This window comes from Spinacia oleracea, chromosome 4 (assembly GCF_020520425.1).
Source record: "Spinacia oleracea cultivar Varoflay chromosome 4, BTI_SOV_V1, whole genome shotgun sequence".
NCBI lineage: Eukaryota > Viridiplantae > Streptophyta > Magnoliopsida > Caryophyllales > Amaranthaceae > Spinacia > Spinacia oleracea.
In genome coordinates, this window is record NC_079490.1 from 175863129 (window position 1) to 175882956 (window position 19828).

Sequence of the window (19828 nt, forward strand, 5' to 3'; positions counted from 1 at the left end):
AAGGACTGGCTCCTCTGCTAGCTATTGGACGAGAACTTTCTCCTGCTCTCCAAACATTAGTCCTAAGCGGCATTCTGCTTATCCGTTATACGCCAAGGCTGAAAGGTCCGTGTGGCGTCGTCGTTTCAGTATTGTAGATCAACATATTCCTCTGTATTTCATCTGGAAGCGTGGTGCTCATATGCTGTTGAAAGGTTTGGTTCATCTGCTGCTGGAATCCGGCCAGAATTTCTCGCCGCTCCTACTGAAACCGGCAGATCTAGATTTTCATCCAGTACCGTGTCTTTTATCCTAGGGATTAGGTGTCCATCAGGAGGAGGTGCCTCGACGTCCGGTTCCTCTTCAATAGTTACTTTGACTTCCTGGACGCGGCAGGGAGTGCTCCCTGCATTGGCAATCCGATTAGCCTCTTCTATATGGTGTTGACTCCTCTCTCGCGGACGCCTTTCTCCTGAGTTGCCATGATGCCCCTCACCGTCATATTGCAGTTCCACCATGATAATATGCCTCCCCACAGAGGGCGCCAAATGTCGTGGGAACTTTGTTGGTACTGACGTGTCAGTGTGTCACCCTTTCCTCGGAGGTATCAAGTATACGCTGGCACGATTTCATGCAACCTGCAAAACAAGAATATTCCTGTAGGAATATTCCCTCCGATGCCTAAGTAAGTATAGTCTAGAGAGAGAAGTAATTTGTAGAGAGAAGGCAGAGTAGAATAGTTTAAGGTAGGTGGGAATGAATTGAATGCCCCTTTACGTTGGGATCTGAACTATTTATAGGCCAGGGTTTCGGGAATTGTCCCAAAATCCTAGCTATATGATTGGCTGACCTTAGAGATAAGGACATGTGTCCTTATCTAGTATGTTTGGGATAAAAGGGCTTAGTGTGCCTTTTCATTGTGGGCCTGCCAAAGATAGTCTTAAGGCCCCCATTGCTACTTTTCAAGGAAAAGTTTGTTACATGGGTGCAGGCCTTCTTAGCATGTAAGGGTCACGTGTCGTTCCTTGGTAGGTTCAGGGCGGAATTTCCCAATTAGGCCACATCAGAAATATTGCCGGAATCAGAAACATTACCGGAAACGGAAATATTCCGGAATTGGAAACATTGTTGGAATCGGAAATATTATCGGAAACGTAAATATTGTTCGAATCGGAAATAAATTCCGAAATCGGAAAAACGAATCGGAAGCACGAAACGAGCGACGAACCATTGCACTAAGCAATGGTCCATCACTCATGGGCCAAGGCACAAGGTCAGTGCTGCTGACTAGCGCGCATGGGCCAGCATAGTTGTGCCTTGCTCGCGGGCCAGCGCTGTTGGCTTGTGCATGGCCAGCGCTGCTGAGCCGTGTGCACAAGGTCGTGCACGCAAGGCCATAACTGGCCGGTTTTCTTGCCTTGCAAGCAGCCGACCAGCCCTAGAGTTTTAGGGTTTTGGTTTTTGGTAAATTCCTAAAACTTTCCTAAAACGTTCTAGGGTTTTGGGTCCTAGGATTTTTCCTATTTCCTATAAATACATGGCCTATGGTCATGAATAAATACATCAATTGAAATAAAATTCAATACACTTTGCCTATCACCTAAAAGTGACATCCCGAAATCATAAACCATATATTATTTCCTAGTTGGTACGATCTAAGGCGAATCGGAACGTACTGTGGACTTTCTACGGAGGGACGACGTTTGTCGTTCTAACTTGTTCTTGTTCGGTTCGGGAGCAGCTAGGGAAGGCACGCATCACAAAGTGTATTCACTAAATTATGCTAAATTATTATGTGCATTTAATTTGGATTCTGGCATTTATGGTTTTTCCGCATTACATTGGATTATTCATAACCTAACATTTTCTCCCAGGCTAGTTTTTCGAGCTGCGATACTTTTTCAAAGCCTCCAATGCACAAAAAAAAAGGGAGTTTCGACTCCTTATTAACACCCAACAACTTAGAGGTACTCGCTTTATCATACTCATAATTACCCATATCTTCCAACCACAACCCCACCTATTTTGGTGAGGTGGTTTCCGCCCTCACCCACTTTCCTTCAAGTTAAAGTTTGACGTTTCGTGTAAGGCAAACTCCGCAACAGCAATCATCATCATCATCAAAGATAGCACCGACACAACATCCGCGACAATTACTTATAATCTCGGACAACTCAAGTTTGGTAGGAAACAATGGCTCTTCATAACTGAATTCAAGAAGCTATTCGTCTCAACATCGACAACTCAAGTTTATATGGCAGAAAACAATGGCTTTTGCTAACTGAATTCAAGAAGCTATTCGTCTCAACATCGACAACTCAAGTTTATATGGCAGAAAATAATGGCTCTTCATAACTGAATTCAAGAAGCTATTCGTCTCAACATCGACAACATCCATATCGAAAGTGATCATCGTGTAGTAATAAATGGAGTCAAATTAAGGTATATGGAACACCCCTTGAAAGCTACACAATATCATCAAGGAGTATCCTCAATCATTTCTCCTCGGTTCATATTCAACATATATTTAGAGAAACAAACAACGCGACATATTAGATAACTAATGTAGAAAATCTTATTACATACTCCGTATTCTATAAAAATTCAACCTTGTAATAATCAGCAACTTATTTGGATAGTAAACCGTGATCGGAGTTACCTTAAAGCGGATGACCTTTTAATGTTTTTTCTCCTTATCCATATAAAAAAAAAGTTATCATTCCATTAAACTTATGAATTTTGGTAATACTCTGTCTAAACTCCTAATAAAATTATGACTATACCACCAACTTCATTCCTTTATTGCCGAACAACTTAACGATAATACTTCCTTTTTTGCGTAATGTTCTAAACACCAATGTTCTTTTCGACCTATTTTTCTTTTACTTTCTAAATACAGCGTTATGGTGTTGACTAGATTCGGGGAAGATACCAACATTGCAACGATTGACCAGATGAATGCATTTCACTATCCTAAATTGCCAAAGACGATTCAGTTGATCTTTTTGGAAAACGTAAGAAAATAACGATTGATCTCCATATTCCTTAACCCCCAAAAAAATGAAAAATGAAAAATGAAAAATGAAAAATGAAAACTGAAAACCATAACCTATTAGAATACGGCTGGACCCCTCTAGGGCTCACCGTCCCACAAACCTTATAAATATAACACCCTAATCGCAATCACCTCCTCCACCATATTTCCTCTCTCCTGTTTTTCATCTCGATCTCCTAGGGTTTTCGATTTCATCTTCCTCTTGCCGTTTTTCTCTCTCCTCAAAAAAAACATCAATGGCAGACACACAGAAGAAGGTGATCTTGAAATCCTCCGACAACCAGGAATTCAGCATCGACGAGATTGTCGCGCTCGAATCTCAGACTATCAAGCACATGATCGAAGATGACTGCGCCGACAACGCGATTCCTCTCCCGAATGTCACCGGAACGATCCTGGCCAAGGTGATTGAGTACTGTAAGAAGCATGTCGATGCTGCTGCCTCCAAATCTTCTGCTGAGGATAATAGGTCTACTACCAACTCTGCTGCTGATGATGAACTAAAGACCTGGGATGCTGAGTTTGTGAAAGTTGACCAAAATACCCTATTTGATCTCATTTTGGTAACGATTTACTTTCTCTCTCCTCGACTATTCCCTCTCTACAGATTTTAGATCTTATCTTGTTTTAGGGGTTTGTTTTTAATACCGTGTTGTTGGTTTTCTAGAATTTTTGTTTTAACGTTGACCCCAATTGTACAATTTTTCCATTGTGCTGCTATTTTTGTGTTTTGTGGTTTTTCGAGATTCGAATCTTCCTTCACCTGCCGCATGACAGTGAAATGTATTGGATATCCCGAGTATTCAATTTAGGTGCTTTTTTTTGCAGCTGATTTTATTAATAGATCTGTTTCTGAATCATTTGGAGGTTTAAATTAACCTCTTGTTTAATGATGACCCAGTTAATAGTAATTCGAACTTGTATTCAAATGTGTTGGTTAATTTGTTGTCATGTTTTTTCGTATTCACGAGTTATAAGTTAGAATTAGGTATGTGGGTCTATGAGTTCACTACCAATTTTCAGTTACTAATTGTGAAGAGTTGATGAAATTCGATTTGGTTAGTATTTTTCTTGGGGGTTTCGAAGTTGTGTGAACATGTAGGTCGATTGATTTTTTCGTGGTTTACACAATTGATTAGAATTATTCTGCGGGTGGCCTGCAATAGTTCAATACAGAATTACACTATTTAGTATTTGACTTATTTTAACTTGACTTTGAAATGGTAGAGAATGGGTTTCGATATAATCAAGAATCTTTCACATGTTTCATTTTAGGCAAATGATACTGTGAACTTTTTTCTTTGGCTTGAGTACGTGGCTGTGACCTCAGTTATGGTTGTGTTCTCTTCTGTATTGAATGACCGTTCTGTAACACGAGGGCTCTGTTTTCTGATTTTTTTTATATCTCATGCTTATTGAATTTGGTTTGTTCTGTAAATGTTGAATTGCCAGTGTTTTCTTGGTTTGTTGATGTTATTGCCGAAATCACTCATTTCCCTCAACAATTTAAGTTCTTCCATCCTTTTGCGTGTGGTCTATTTTATTGCTCTTTGAGTTCTCTGTAGTGTCCTTGACAGCCTGAATAAGTTGATTACTCTGGTGAATTGATTTTTCTTTCTTATTTGGGCATTATTGAGACTGAATAGCATGTTTTTTATCCTTGTTTCAGGCTGCTAATTACTTAAACATCAAGAGTCTCCTTGACCTGACCTGCCAAACTGTTGCTGACATGATCAAAGGCAAGACCCCAGAGGAAATCAGGAAAACCTTCAACATCAAGAACGACTTTACCCCTGAGGAGGAAGAGGAGGTTAGGAGGGAGAACCAGTGGGCCTTTGAATGAAGTTAATGGATTGAAGCTTGCAACCTTCTTCTCTACAATGTCTATAGGAATAGGAGTCTGTTGATATCAAAGAGTTGCTCTTTTGTTTTGGCCGCAACTACTAGTAAGCTAATTTAAAAACCTGTCCATTCGTCTCATTAGTGGTACTGTTTTTGTGCTCGTCATTGGAATTAAAGCATAACTATGCTGGTTTTGCTACTAATGCTATCGGTTATCTTGAAACTTTCTAGTTTATGCACAATTTATGATGGTATGAAACAACTTCTGCTGGTATGGAAATCATTATTTATTGGGTATGGAAATATACATTATCTATATCGAGTAATTGTTCTTGTGTTTCCATAATTGGAAACAGAGTAAGATAAAGTACGGAGTATTGAATTCTTGAATCCAACCATAATACTACCGGTATTCTTCTGATGTATTGACAGAATTACAGTATTTCCGTGGTTGAAGTTCAATCCTTGCAAGAATTGTTTGTAGTAAATGCTTCTTTACCTCGGTTGGTTTTATGAATTGTATCTGTGATAGACTTTGATAGTCTAGGCTTGAGCCTTGAAGTACTCTGGATGCAATCGCTAACTGCTGTGCCCGGGTACAGCCAGCTCATATTGTTTGTTCATTCTTGTCGACTGTTTGTTCTTTTTTATTGTACTGTTTGTTCATTCTTATTGTACTGTTTGTTCTTTCTTGTTGTACTGTTTGTTCTTTCATGTTGTTTTTTAAATTCATCATCAAATTTTCATAATTGTTGTATATTTTGTTCTTTCTTCTGGAATTTTATGTTCTTTTTTATATTGTTTGTTCTTTTTTGTTTATTTGTTTGTTTATAATAATCATATGGTTAATGTTCATAATTAAACTCTTCATTAATCTTTTATTCTTTCTTTTTGTATTGTTTGTTCTTTGAATTTTATGTTCTTTTTTATATTGTTTGTTCTTTCTTGTTTATTTGTTTGTTTATAATAATCATATGGTACGTTAATGTTCATAATTAAACTCTTCATTAATCTTTTACTCTTTCTTCTTGTATTGTTTGTTCTTTCTTGTTGTACTGTTTGTTCTTTCTTGTTGTTTTTTAAATTCATTCATCAAACTTATTGTTGTATTGTTTGTTTTTTTATGTTGGCTTTAAAATTCATCATAAAATTGTTCATAATTGTTGTATTGTTTGTTCTTTTTTCTGGAACTTTATGTTCTTTTTTATATTGTTTGTTCTTTTTTGTTGAATTATTTGTTCTTTCTTGTTTATTTGTTTGTTCACAATAAATATATGGTTAATGTTCATAATGAAATTTTTCACTTCATTGGTCTTTTATGTTTTTACAAGCGCCTATATTGTTTATTTCCAAATAAATAAATAAATGTTCATTTTCAAAATAGTAAATGTTCATTCCAAATAAATAAATAAATGTTCAATTCCGAAATAGTAAATGTTCATTTCCGAAATAGTAAATGTTCATTTTTGTAGTTTATTTCCAAATAAATAAATAAATGTTCATTTTCAAAATAGTAAATGTTCATTCCAAATAAATAAATAAATGGTCAATTCCGAAATAGTAAATGTTCATTTCCGAAATAGTAAATGTTCATTTTTGTAGTTTATTTCCAAATAAATAAATAAATGTTCATTTCCAAAATAGTAAATGTTCATTCCAAATAAATAAATAAATGTTCATTTCCGAAATAGTAAATGTTCATTTTTGTACCAGTATTTTTTTCTTTCTTGTTGTATTGTTTGTTCTCTCATGTTGGCTTTAAAATTCATCATAAAATTGTTCATAATTTTAGTATTGGCTGTTCTTTTTTCTGGAATTTTATGTTCTTTTTTATATTGTTTGTTCTTTTTTGTTGAATTATTTGTTCTTTCTTGTTTATTGGTTTGTTCATAATAAATATATGGTTAATGTTCATAATGAAATTGTTCACTTCATTGGTCTTTTATGTTTTTACAAGCGCCTATATTGTTTATTTTCCAATAAATAAATAAATGTTCATTTCCAAAATAGTAAATGTTCATTCCAAATAAATAAATAAATGTTCATTTCCGAAATAGTAAATGTTCATTTTTGTAGTTTATCTCCAAATAAATAAATAAATGTTCATTTCCAAAATAGTAAATGTTCATTCCAAATAAATAAATAAATGTTCATTTTCGAAATATTAAATGTTCATTTTTGTACCAGTATATTAATGTTCATTTTAAACAACACAAAACGACATCGTTTTGGATGGGGTACAGCCAGCTTTGGCTGTACCCGGGTATAGCCAAAAATTTGCGCTCTGGATGTTCCAAATGGAACATGAATTCATGGCTGTAACTGCACAAACTACGGCTCGTTTTGCAAGGTTTAATGTTTGACCGGTTTTCCCTTCTCCTATTTCTTTAAATTGGTCTTCTAAAATGGCTTTTTTTTAAGTGGGTTAGAAGATCGGGGGGAACTACCACATAGATGTAGAAAAAGGAGAGTTGGGGTGGTCACTTACCCCTATAAAGATCGAAAAATTATTTTTAACACATACAAAAATTAAAACATGGAATTTTTTTTGTCTTTATCCACTTGAAACATGGAAAAATAGACGAAAATGTTATGTCGGGGAGCAATAACGGTAATACTTTTGATTTATATTCTTCTTCCACGATTTCATGTATTTAATCTATTTCTTTTCCCCGTTTTCTTATCTTCTCCGAATTTGCATAATTTTTCATTAATAAAAGGACAAATTGTTTTTTACCACCTATAAAAATTAAAAAATCGTTCTTTACCACCTGAAAAACTAAAACTTGTATTTTATTACCTAAAAAAGAATTAAAACTTGTTTTTTACCACCTGAAAATGAAAAAGTAGATGAAACCTTTATGTGACATTACCTAATTCAAATTCTTACCGTTATTGGGGCCTTCACATAACATTTTCATATATTTTCTCATTTTTAAGTGATTAAAAACAAGTTTTAAAACATTTTTAGGTGGTAAAATACAAGTTTTATTTTTTTAGGTTGTAAAAAACAATTTCTCAATTTTTTTAGGTGGTAAAAAATAAATTATCCTTAATAAAATTGACAAAATTTAATGAGAAGGAAGAGTGAAAGGGTTTAAGAAAATTACACAGAAAGTGTAAAAAGTTAGAGGAAAATTGAATTAGTTAGCCACAAATTTTAATTTTTTTTAGTGGTAAAATATAAGTTTTGGTTTTTTAGATGGTAAAAAATAATTTTTCGATTTTTACAGGTTATAAAAATAATTTGTCCTTTATGTTTATTTAAGTACGAAATGAATATTGACATACTTCATATATCCGTCTAAATTTTTAAATAAGTATTGTTATGGCTAGTTGATTAAGGAGTATGGAGTAGGGAATATCAAAAATTTCGTGACATAGGGAATATCAAAACTTTCAAATAAAACAAAAAGCTGCGTTTGAGAGGTTTCGAAGAGGCGATCACCTTCTTCGTCACCATGGGAAGACCTCGGAAAACTCAGCCCAAATCTTCTGGAAAGAAGTCGAAGAAACAGGATGAAGCTGTCATTCCTAAACCACACACTCGAGCAACTGTTAAGAATCACCAAGCTCCATCAATGGTGGAGGATGATGAAAATTCTGGAAAATCGATTGTAGACCCAGATGATTTGATTTTCGAGGAACACGAAATTCTTACTCCAAAATCATCATTGGTTGCTCTACAACAACGTTCACAGGTCCGAAATGATTTCAATGAATGGATTAATGGCCTTCAATCGGGTAATGATGCTCGTACCCTTTTTCATTCAAATGTAAGAATTGGCGCGAACACCCATATTTTGCCTGCGAAATCAATTGATCATAATACTGCAACTAATGTGCTGCCTGATGTTGAGATTACAACTGATAATGAAAATCTAATAACCCCTGCAATTATTGAACTAGATGATATTGAGGATGAAATTACTTTCTGGAAATCAGCCATTGTTTGTTATGTGTTGGGAGCTAACCCTCCCCAACATGTCATGGAGGGGTATGTGCATCGAATTTGGGGGAAACTGGGAGTAGACAAAGTAGCAATGGTGGGGAAGGGATTGTTCCTCATTAGATTTACCACTATGGAGAATTGCCAGAAGGTGATCAATGGAGGTACTCAGTTCTTTGATTCCAAACCAGTGATCATCAAGCCATGGTCTGAAGAGATTAACTATGCTAAAGACCCAATCAAACAGGTTCCTGTGTGGATTAAACTGCCTGGACTTGAGGTGAAATATTGGGGAGAGAAGAGCTTGTTTAAGATTGCAGGACAAGTTGGACAAGCCATTAGAGTTGATCAAGCAACTAAGAATAGGGATAAACTCATGTTTGCAAAGATTTTAGTGAGGTCACAATTGGTCAACACTACCCTAAATACATTCAGTTTGTGAATGAGAAAGGGGCACTAATGGAGCAAAGTGTGGAATATGACTGGCTCCCCATTGAGTGCACCCATTGCAGGGGGATTGGGCATGCTAGTCATGCTTGTTCCAAGAACAACCTAAAACAGAACAAGGTTACCAAGGTGGTGAGCAAGCCTGTTAAAAAGGTGTGGCAACCCAAAGCTGTTCAAAGAACACAGGTGATAGAAGAGCAAGTCAATGAACAAGTTGTCACTACTCTTGATGCTGAAGGGTTCATGCAGGCAACTTCTTTCAGCAGGCAACAATGTCAACAACTGAAACCAGTGAACACAAGGAATAGATTTCAGACACTGGGGTTCCCTGATGATAATGATGGTGAACATAACTCTGATACTGAGGTGTTTGGGGATGGTCTGTTAGATCAGGGGTTGACTGCCCCTGGGTCTAATGGATAATATCCTTTGCTGGAATGTGAGGGGACTGAATAGAAGAGCCAAACAATCTGAAGTGGGGAGGTTTATCCATTCTCACAAAGCTAAACTTTTCAGTCTCCTTGAAACAAAGGTCAAGGCACCAAAAATGGGTGACTTGTACCTCAATATCTGCCCAGGGTGGAATTTCACTTCCAACCTTAGCTGTTCCTCTGTAGGAAGAATAATTCTGGCATGGGATTCTTCTACTTTTGATGTGGATATAGTGTCCATGAGTAGCCAGCACATTCATAGTGTTATCACACCAAAAAGCACTGGTGTCAGTTTTCAGTGCACATTCATATATGGGATGAATTTGAAAAATGAGAGATTGCCCGTTTGGAACTCTCTCTCTCACATTGCTGATAACTGTAAGCAACCATGGGTCATTATGTGTGACTTTAATGCACTAATGGAGATTGAGGATAGAATTGGTGGGCCTGTTAGGCTTGGTGATATTCAGGCTATGAGGAACTGTATGTTCCATTGCAATCTCTCCACCATTAAGACTGTGGGTAGACAATATACCTGGAACAATAAGCAAGAAGGGGAGGCAAGAGTTTTTTCAAGAATTGATAGAGTTTTGGCCAATCCTAGCTGGTTGGATCTTTTCCCTGCTGCAGAAGCAAACTACCTCCCTGAAGGTGAGTTTGACCATAGCCCTATGTTGCTTTGTTTTCACAAAAATGATAACTTAAAAAGGCCTTTTAGATTCTTTAATATGTGGGCTAATGCTGAGAACTTTATTGATGTTGTTCAAACCAATTAGGAGAAACCTGTGTTTGGTTGTACCATGTACAGAATCCTACAGAGACTCAAGTGGTTAAAGGTGGACTTGAAGCAAATGAACAAGGAGGGTTTTAGTAATGTTGAAGCTGAAAACACCAAACTCTACTCTAATTTACTACAAATCCAAGCTAGATTACATGCCACCCCAAATGATGGAAGCTTGGCTGATGCTGAAAAGCTAGCTGCAGCTGATTATAAACAGGCTCACAATGCTTATATGTCTTATCTCCATCAGAAATCCAAGATTAATTGGCTAGCTCAGGGGGATGAGAACACTAGAGTTTTCCACCAGAGTATCAAGCAGAGAAGAAGACACAATACAATTCACTCAATTCAGAACATGCAAGGTGACAGAGTCACAACAATTGAAGGGGTGAAAGATGCCTTCACTCAGTTCTACTCTGATTTGTTCTGTACTCAAATGGAACACAGAACTCATGTCAATCCTGTGATTATTAGAAGAGGGCCAACACTTACTGAGTCTCAGAAATCCTTGCTGGATTGTGATTTCTCAATGGATGATGTGAAGAAGGCTTTATTTTCAATTCCTAATCATAAGGCTCCTGGAATGGATGGTTACAATAGCTATTTCTTTAAAACTGCTTGGCATGTTGTCAAAGATGATCTCTATAAGGCAATCACTGACTTCTTTACCACAGGGAAAATCCTCAAAGAAGTTAATGTAACATCAATTACTCTAGTTCCTAAAATCCCAGTTCCAGCTGCTGTGGGTGATTTCAGGCCAATAGCTTGTTGTTCTGTCATCTACAAATGCATTTCCAAACTCATCTGCAGTAAGCTCAGTTTGGTGCTTCCTGAGCTTATCTCTCCCAATCAGGGAGCTTTTGTCTCTGGTAGATCAATTCTGCATAATGTTCTGATCTGTCAAGATATAGTTAAGATGTATAACCAATCTCGCACCCCCCCTTGCTGTTTGATGAAAGTTGATATTAGGAAAGCCTATGACACAGTAGAGTGGGAATTCATTGAGGAAATGTTGACTGAGCTAGGGTTTCCTATTTTCTTCACCAAACTAATAATGACTTGTCTTTCAACAACAAGTTACGCTCTTCTCATTAATGGTAGCCCTTCTGATCTTATCCAGCCTAAAAGAGGACTCAGACAAGGGGATCCCCTCTCCCCCCTCCTCTTTACCCTTTGCATGGAGTATTTTTCCAGAGCCATGTCTACAGTTGGTGAACACCCTCAATTTCATTTCCATACCAGGTGTAGAACTATTCAGCTGAATCATTTGTGTTTTGCTGATGATCTATTGATGTTTTGTAAAGGGGACATTACTTCAGTTAGTTTGCTCTTGGAAGGGTTTAACCTATTTTCAAACACTACTGGCTTGCAAACAAATCCCTGCAAATCCTCAGTATACTGTTGTGGTATTTCTAATGCTGACAAAGAAGGAATCAGTGTTGTTTCTGGCTTCAGCTTTGGAGAGCTACCTTTTAGGTACTTGGGTGTTCCAATCAGTACCAGAAAACTTCAGGCTGGTGAGTGTGATCTACTGGTGAACAAAATGGTTGCTAGAATTAATTTGGAGCTCAAGACATCTCTCTTTTGCTGGAAGAATGCAGCTTGTTAACTCAGTTCTAATGAGTGTCAGTGTGTACTGGTGCCAGATTTTCATCTTGCCTAAGAGTGTTATTAGGAAAATTAACTCTGTTTGCAGAGCTTATCTTTGGCATGGTACTTATGATGATAGCAGGCCTGGTCCAGTGGCATGGATTAATCTGTGTAAGTAAAAAACACAGGGTGGGCTTGGGTTCAGAAACCTTGCTATTTGGAACCAAGCAGCTGTTGGGAAACTGGCATGGTCCATTGCTCAGAAAGAAGATAATTTATGGGTAAAATGGGTGCATGCAGTCTATGTTAAACAGAAGAATTGGTTGGTGTACATGCCCTCTATTGCTGCTAGTGGGGCAGTAAAGTATATTTGCAAAGTCAAACTTGATTGTACCAATAGACTGCATTCTGACTCTTGGCTGACAACCACAAAATATTCTATTGGAGACATGTATAAGCAATTGAGTGAGCAACAGGCTAAGACCAATTGGTCTCATTTTGTATGGAATAGATTCACCATTCCAAAACATAGGGTCATTCTTTGGCTGGCTCTGCAGGACAGGTTAAAAACTAAGGCCAGGTTGTTCCCTTATGGGGTTACTGATGATGATCTGTGTGCTCTATGTGGCTTACATACAGACAATAGCTCTCATCTGTTTTTCTCCTGTCACTACAACACTGAATGTTGTAGGAAAGTTCTTCACTGGTTGGGGTTCAACACTCACAGAACAAGCTTGTTCATGATCCTCAAATGGGCTCATAGGCATTGTGTTGGTGGTTTTAGAAAGAGAGTTTGTTATGCTGCTGTTGCAGGGGTGGTTTATCAGATTTGGAAGGCAAGAAATTCAGCAATTCGGGATGCTAAGGTTCCATCTTTGGATAGCAGTGTTAACTGTATTCAGTCTGATGTTAGACACAGAATTAAGAGTATCCTAGGTAGGAAAGTGAGTACTAGAGATAAGGATTGGTTATATTCATTGTAATGTTTCTGGTTTTCTGCTCTTTTGAGCTTTTGTTTTGCCTGCTAAAGTGGAGGGAGTCCTTCCTAGAAGGTTTGTCTCCCTTTAGTTGGGCTTAGTTTGTAATAGTTGGTTGGTTAATATATAAAATCCTCTCTTACTTGTCAAAAAAAAAAAAACTTTCAAATATTCTACCACTAAATATTTTTATAAAAATACTTCAACAACGGCTCTCCCCTCTCTTTCTAAAAATAAAACTTATCCCTTCTCTCTAAAACTCCAACCTCAAAACCCTAACTTCGTCGCCATTTCAAGGCGGCTCGCTGGTGGCCGGAGCATCCCCTGCCCGCCTAACGTTGCTGACGAGCCGTTTTTGTTGTAAAGTTCTTGTCTTTGTCGCCGTCGAAGTAGATCAGTGGTTTTGTTTTGTTTTCCGATGGAGGTGAAGGAGATAGGAAATATCTTTTCCAATAAGCTTCAAACTTCGTGTTTTATCATCTCTTCCCGTCGGTTCGTTCGTACTGTTAATTAGTGTATCAACCTTTATTTGAACGGTTTTTAAGCCGGAGGTAGACAAACTTGGTTTTCTTCAACCTTGGGCTTCCTACTTCCAAAGCTTTTCCGACCGCCGCTGTTGTGAGTCACACCGGTAAAGGTAAAGGTTAGGGTTAGGGCTTCTAATTTTAATTAGGTTGTGTTACCTTTGGGTTGTCTGTTCCGTTTTTGAAGATTTTTTTGGTTAATTCTACAGAGGCTTTCTTAGTCGCCGCTATCTAGCGGTTTCAGTTACCCCGATCTTGATAGTAAAGGTAAAGACTAGAAGTTTGCTTCTGTTTTGGTATAAGTTTTAGCTAAAATAGTTTTTTTATGGGGTTTTTGTGTGTGCCTCCTATTTGTGTGATTGGGTGGTTATTTTGGTTGTGGTTGTTTATTTTTGTTAAGCATTGTGTTAAACGTAACTTATGGGTAGTAGTTGTAGTGTTAATGATCTTTGTTTTTGTTGTTAATTCCCTCTATGAGATTGTTGCAATTGGTTTTCCGTTTTAGTTTTCGAAAGTGTGGCATGTGATTGGAGGTCCTATATGTGATCTTCTAAGTTGGAAGATTGATGATGTAGTAGTGTTGGGGTTTATTAATTGGTATAGGGAAGTTTAGATAATTAGTATCATTCCTTTCTCCGATGTTTGTTGGTTGGAATTTGGAGGAGATGTGATGTTAAAGAAGGATTCTATCGTCTTTATGAGTGTGTTTGGAAGTGAAGTTTTGGGAATTATGTAAGGAAAAGGGGTGTGTGTGGGAGGGAGTTTTGGTATCCATGGGTCTTGGTTGTTTGTTGGTCATTGAGGTTAACATGTGTTGTAACACCCCGACCTCTAATTCAATTATTAAAGCATACTTAGCAGCGGAATTTACCTAATTCGGTCGGGACATTACCGCCGTAACTCCCTCTTGGGAATTACAAGGCAACATCATAACATAAGCCATTAAATCCTCCAAATTAACATAATAATCCTTTATATTTCCAAAATAAAGGTACATAACTTACTAAAAGTCTTTAATTAAACTATCAAAACATTAAGCATAAACTAGGTGAATAATATTAAAGTGAATTTCCTCGCCACTACTCGTGTCCATCGTTCCCCGCGGTACCTAAAACGGAAAACAAAACGGTGAGCCGAAGACTCAGTAACGACTACCCTAGCAACGTAAATTCATTTCAACTCATTTTATTTAATAACACAGGGAGAATAGAATAAGTAAAACATTTAATAAAACCTCATATTTAATTCATTCATAACTTTTTAATAAACATGCTAGTTGTCGGCAAGTACGAACCGTGAAGGAATTCTCCACTGGGCCTGGGCCCATAAGAGCCTGGGCTCATCATCGTAACATGGGGCCTGGGCCCTGAGCCAGGGCTCATAACCATGGGAGCCTGGGCTCGTAATCCATGGGTGGACAGGTGTCCGTGGTGCATGCATGACCGGTAGATAGGAAGATAGTAGTTTATATACCGCCAGACAAACTAGGTCTTTCACTTTCACTTTCATTTATCATGTTTTATGTATTTTACTAAGCCTTGGCTTGTATTTCAGTTGAAATAACATAACTCATTTAACTCATAAAACATCATTTTGATCATGGGATCAATAAAATATCATTTCTTTCATGACATCGCATAAATATCATTTTGTGAGAAAACTCAATCAAATCATATTGTAAAGAATAATTCAAACAAATCATAATTCATTCCCACAATCCATAAAACATGTCAAAACATTTAATTCATAAATCCAATCATAACGTCATAATTTCATAATACATTTATAAGGGGATTGCGGGTACTAGCAATAGCCGTTACCTCAACCGTAGTTTTCTACTTCTCGTTTGATAGATCGTTCTTCTTGAGCTCCAAGTCCGATTTCTTTCAGAATATTAAATTATTGAATTAGTTAATAAACGATGAATAATCTAAAATCAATATTTCATGAATAATAAATTTTGTAAGTAATGAATTTGTAAATAATGAATTTTAATAAAAAATATAATTTCAAAATTTAACGAAAATATTATTATTAATCGAATTTTCAATTGAAATACGTATATATATTTTATAAATTGATTTTCATATAAGTAATATTTAAATTCTATTTTGATAAATAAAAACTAGAATCTTATTCTCATTAAATCGATAATAAAACCTGAAAATAATAAACAATTTATTAGTAATTAATTGGATTGTAAAAACAATTTATTAAAACGTAACTACTATGGAATTTCTGGAAATTTAGTGTTCTTACCCAAAGCCCAAATGTTTATGTTTTTGGCCCAACTCCAGTTTTAAGGAAATAAACCAAAGTTTCAAATGAAACTGGTTGGGGTTTTCTAGAAGAGGGCACGAACAGGGAGGAGGGAGAGGAGATGGACGAGGAGGAGGGAGAAGGAGGGAGGAAGGGAGTTGGCGGCTTGCTGGGCGGCGCATGGGGGTTGCGCCGGAGGCAACGGTGGTGGTGGTTCTCGGTGGTAGGGCACGGGGGAAGGGGATAGGGGTCGCGAACAGGGGAGATCGAGGGGGAGTGTTTTTCGGTTGGTGCTGAGCGGTGGGGGAGGCAGTTCGACGGAGGTGGCTTGGCGGTGAGGGAGGTTGGAAATGGTGGACGGAGTGAGATGGTTGCGGTGTTGGTGGTGCGACAGGGGAAAGACAGGGGAGAGACAGGGGGCGTTTTCTGCTTGGTTCTGAGCGGAGTCAAGGTGGCTCGACGAGGGATTTTGGACGGTGGTTGGTTGGCAAGGTGATGTAGGTGGCTGGAGGTGGTGGTGGTTGTCGTGGGTGGTGCAACGAAAGAAAGAGAGAAAGAGGCAGGGGAGGCGAGAAGAGAGGAGGGAGCAGGGTGAGGGGGTTTGGTGGTAGCCGACGGTGGCTAGGGTGGTGTTAGGTGGTTGGACGGAGGTGGTAGTCTGTGGTCATGGTGGTTGCAGTGGCGGTGTTTGCTGTGGTGGTTCGAATCAAAGGAAACAAGGGGGGGGGTTTGAGATTTCCAATTTTTTTTTGTTTGGTAATTGATTTTGGTTGAGAAAATAGGTGCAAATTTGTGTCTTATAATAAGGTGAAGTAGAGTGAAGAAGAAGGGAATTTTCTTGGGGTCCAAGGAGTGTATTTGGACAGAATTGAGGGAAGGAGGGAAGAAAGGAATTTCCTTCCCGGTTGTACGTGTAGAGCAAGGGAAGAGGAGAAAAGGGAATTTTGGTTCCTTGAGGGTATTTTATTAATTTCATATGGTTGGACTAAACTTCAGAAATTTTGTTGCTATTTTAGGAAACTACTAAAAATAGAAATGTTTAGCTAAATTAATTCTTTATATAAAAAAAAATATCGTTAACGAAAAATAAATTTAGTTTCGGAATAAAAATAAAAACGTTAAATAATTAATTTAGTTTTCGAATAAAATAAATTTAGAAATCCGAAAATAATTAAAACTTTTTTAAAAAAAGTCGTTAAGCTTGTAAATATGAAATTAAATTATAAACTGAAAAAATAAATCGTGTAGCAATATTAAAAATTCAAGCCAAATAAAACTTCGTTAATTAAAATAAAGTTCAAATTTAGAATTTAAAACGATTTTAAGCTAAATAAAAATAATTAAGCATAATTAATTGAGTTTTAAAAATTCGGGGTATTACATGTGTTAATTCTCAATTTAGGTTAACAAGGGGATTGATTCTCATTGTTTTCAAAAGGTCATATTTAAATGCTGCTTCCCTTATAGGGTAGCATAACATGCTTTTCGAGTCACTTTTGGTGACTATTTGGGTAAGGTGAGAAATTCAAAAGTCGTTTGCAACCAGCTCGTCTTACTCTTTTCTCGTTCCTTTCTTTGTTGTCCTAGTTCAACAGGTGTTCAAGGAAACTTCTCATTTGTTACTACCCAACTGCTCAATCTTTGACAAGGAAGTCACTAGCGGAAATGCCTTTGGCTCGAAAAGTCCTAAAGAGTGTTGTAAACAAAGTCTTGATAACAATCAAGGGTTCACAAGCAAAGGTCCTGCTGCTCGAGCGGTTTTTAGTCACTTTTTTCTTTACATCTACCCCACTTTATATACGTTTTAAATTTTATTATTTTTCAAAATTTCAGATCTGTATTTTGTTCATCCTCTCTCTTTATTTTCTCTCTATGCTTTTCAGATTTTTGCCCAAATTTTTAAGGTCAATTTTGTTCTACTTTCTTCATAATTATCTATAATTCTCATAATTAGATCTATTAGATGAGGAAAAAATGGAGGAAGTAGTAAATCAAGAAGGAGGTTCGTCGTTACCGAAATCGGATCGAAGAATTTGTGCTCGTCTACAAATCATCGCAAGAAATTTAAGAGATCACATCTTGGTTCTTTGTTTTTTTAAGTATTTCAAGTCTACTTGAAAATACTTTTTGTTTTGGAGAGATTAACGTTTGTGTTTTTCCGAAATATCATTTTCACTTCGTGGAATGTGACTTCACGATTTTAAATAGTAACTATGATAGGAATATGGTTCTTTGCTCAGGACTCTACTAAATTGCAAACCATCTTATGATTATTAAGCCATGGAATGCTAATTTCAGTTTTAAGGATGAAGTGTTGCGTGAATTTCCTTTATGGGTTCAATTGCCAAACTTGCCTTTGAGTTGTTGGGGACCAGATGCTTTGAGTAGAATTGGAAGTGTTGAAACCTCTTTTTGCAGATGAATGTACGAACAATAAACAAGAATTTCGTATGCAAGAATGTTGATTCAAGTGGATGTGACTAGACCATGAGTTGACATCATACATGTAGAGGAACCAAATCGAAGGGTGGTTGATCAACAAGTTCTATTTGATTGGTTTCCCCCATTCCGTGAAACGTGCAACCAAGCTGGCCATGATTGTGTGTCCAAAAACCTCATGTGAAGAGGGGTGTAAAATATAGGAAGCAATGAGTTCCTAAGCAACCACAAATACGACATGTCCAACGAGTGGCAGACCTCCCTCCTATTCTCGAAGAACCACAACAACCTGAGGTGGAGACTTGGGCTACTGTTAGTAGAAGGTCTGGTGCTTGACCTAGCTCACATTCTCAACCTGTCACACCCATTACTGTTGCTAATCCATATACAATGCTACACAATGATGAAGTGTTAGAAGAAATACATGATGCACAACCAGGCGGTGACTGTTTCCCCTTTGAGACGTAATGAGATTGATATGCTGGAATGTGCGAAGCTGTAACAAGCCTTTCAAACAGAAGGAAATTCGATCCTTCCTATTAAAGCATAAAATTGATATTTGTGGCCTGGTGGAAACAAGAGTAAAGATTAACAAGTTCTCTAGTATTTCCAATAAAATGTTCAATAAATGGAAAGTGATAAATAATTATCAAGATGCTCCTAATGGGAGGATCTGGATAGCGTGGAACCCTAGATGTGTTGATGTAGTTGTTTTAGATCAATGTGCCCAGGGTATATGCACAAGAGTCCTAAATATCATCACAGGTGAAAGTATGTGTTTCGTTGCAATTTATGGGCTTAATACTCAAGAGTTGAGAAAGGAACTTTGGGTTTTCATAAATAGAATTGTCAATACTCTTAAAGAGCCAATATGCTTTTGTGGAGATTTTAATACTTTGTTGCTAGCTGATGACAGATTGAATGGTGCCCGTAACACTGTCAGAGATCAAGGTCTTCTCAGACTGTATGACACATAACTCCCTGCAACAAGTGAGAACAGTTGGCTCTCATTACACATGGTGTAATAATCAAGATGACGGGGAAATGATTTTCACCAGAATCATAGATGTGTTGCTAATCAGATGTGGATGGCAAAATATTCTTTGGTTACTATTGAGGTTTTGGACAGAAATGTGTCTGACCATTGCCCTCTCATGCCCTCTCATTCTTGCAGAGCATGTAGACTTTGAAAGAATTGTTGCTGACATATGGAAATTTAAGCAACATGATCATCCCATTCTTGATGTTTGGTACAAATTAATGCATCTAAAAGAGGACATGAAGAGCTTGAATGAGAAACATTTCAAGGGGATTAGTATGAGACTCGAAGCTTCTAGGATTGAACTTCGGAATGTGCAACACCAACTGAATGTTGATATTCAGAATATTGAACACATTGTTAGGGAAAGGAAGCTCTTAACTTAACTTGAGAAATGGAATGCTATCGAGGAAAGAGTCTGGCAACAAAAGGCAAAAGTAGATTGGATTAAACTTGGAGATTCAAATACCAAGTTTTTTGATAGAGCATCGCCAACCTATCAAATAATAACCTAAC

At 37.2% G+C, this 19828-nt stretch overlaps 1 protein-coding gene across 1 annotated transcript; it reads left to right on the forward strand.

The window, feature by feature from the left end:
* The first annotated feature begins 3161 nt into the window (after positions 1-3161).
* Positions 3162-5192, forward strand: LOC110779968 (SKP1-like protein 1A). Its single transcript, XM_021984411.2, has 2 exons — positions 3162-3597; positions 4704-5192. Exons 1-2 carry the CDS (start codon positions 3271-3273, stop codon positions 4875-4877), a joined length of 501 nt encoding a protein of 166 aa, XP_021840103.1. The 5' UTR covers positions 3162-3270; the 3' UTR covers positions 4878-5192.
* The last annotated feature ends 14636 nt before the right edge of the window (positions 5193-19828 follow it).

Bases quoted from the DNA above. Each gene is read 5' to 3' on its own strand.
- LOC110779968 (XM_021984411.2), top strand. From the start codon at position 3,271: ATGGCAGACACACAGAAGAAGGTGATCTTGAAATCCTCCGACAACCAG. The intron at 3,598-4,703 runs GTAACGATTTAC...TCCTTGTTTCAG, and splicing joins CCCTATTTGATCTCATTTTG to GCTGCTAATTACTTAAACAT.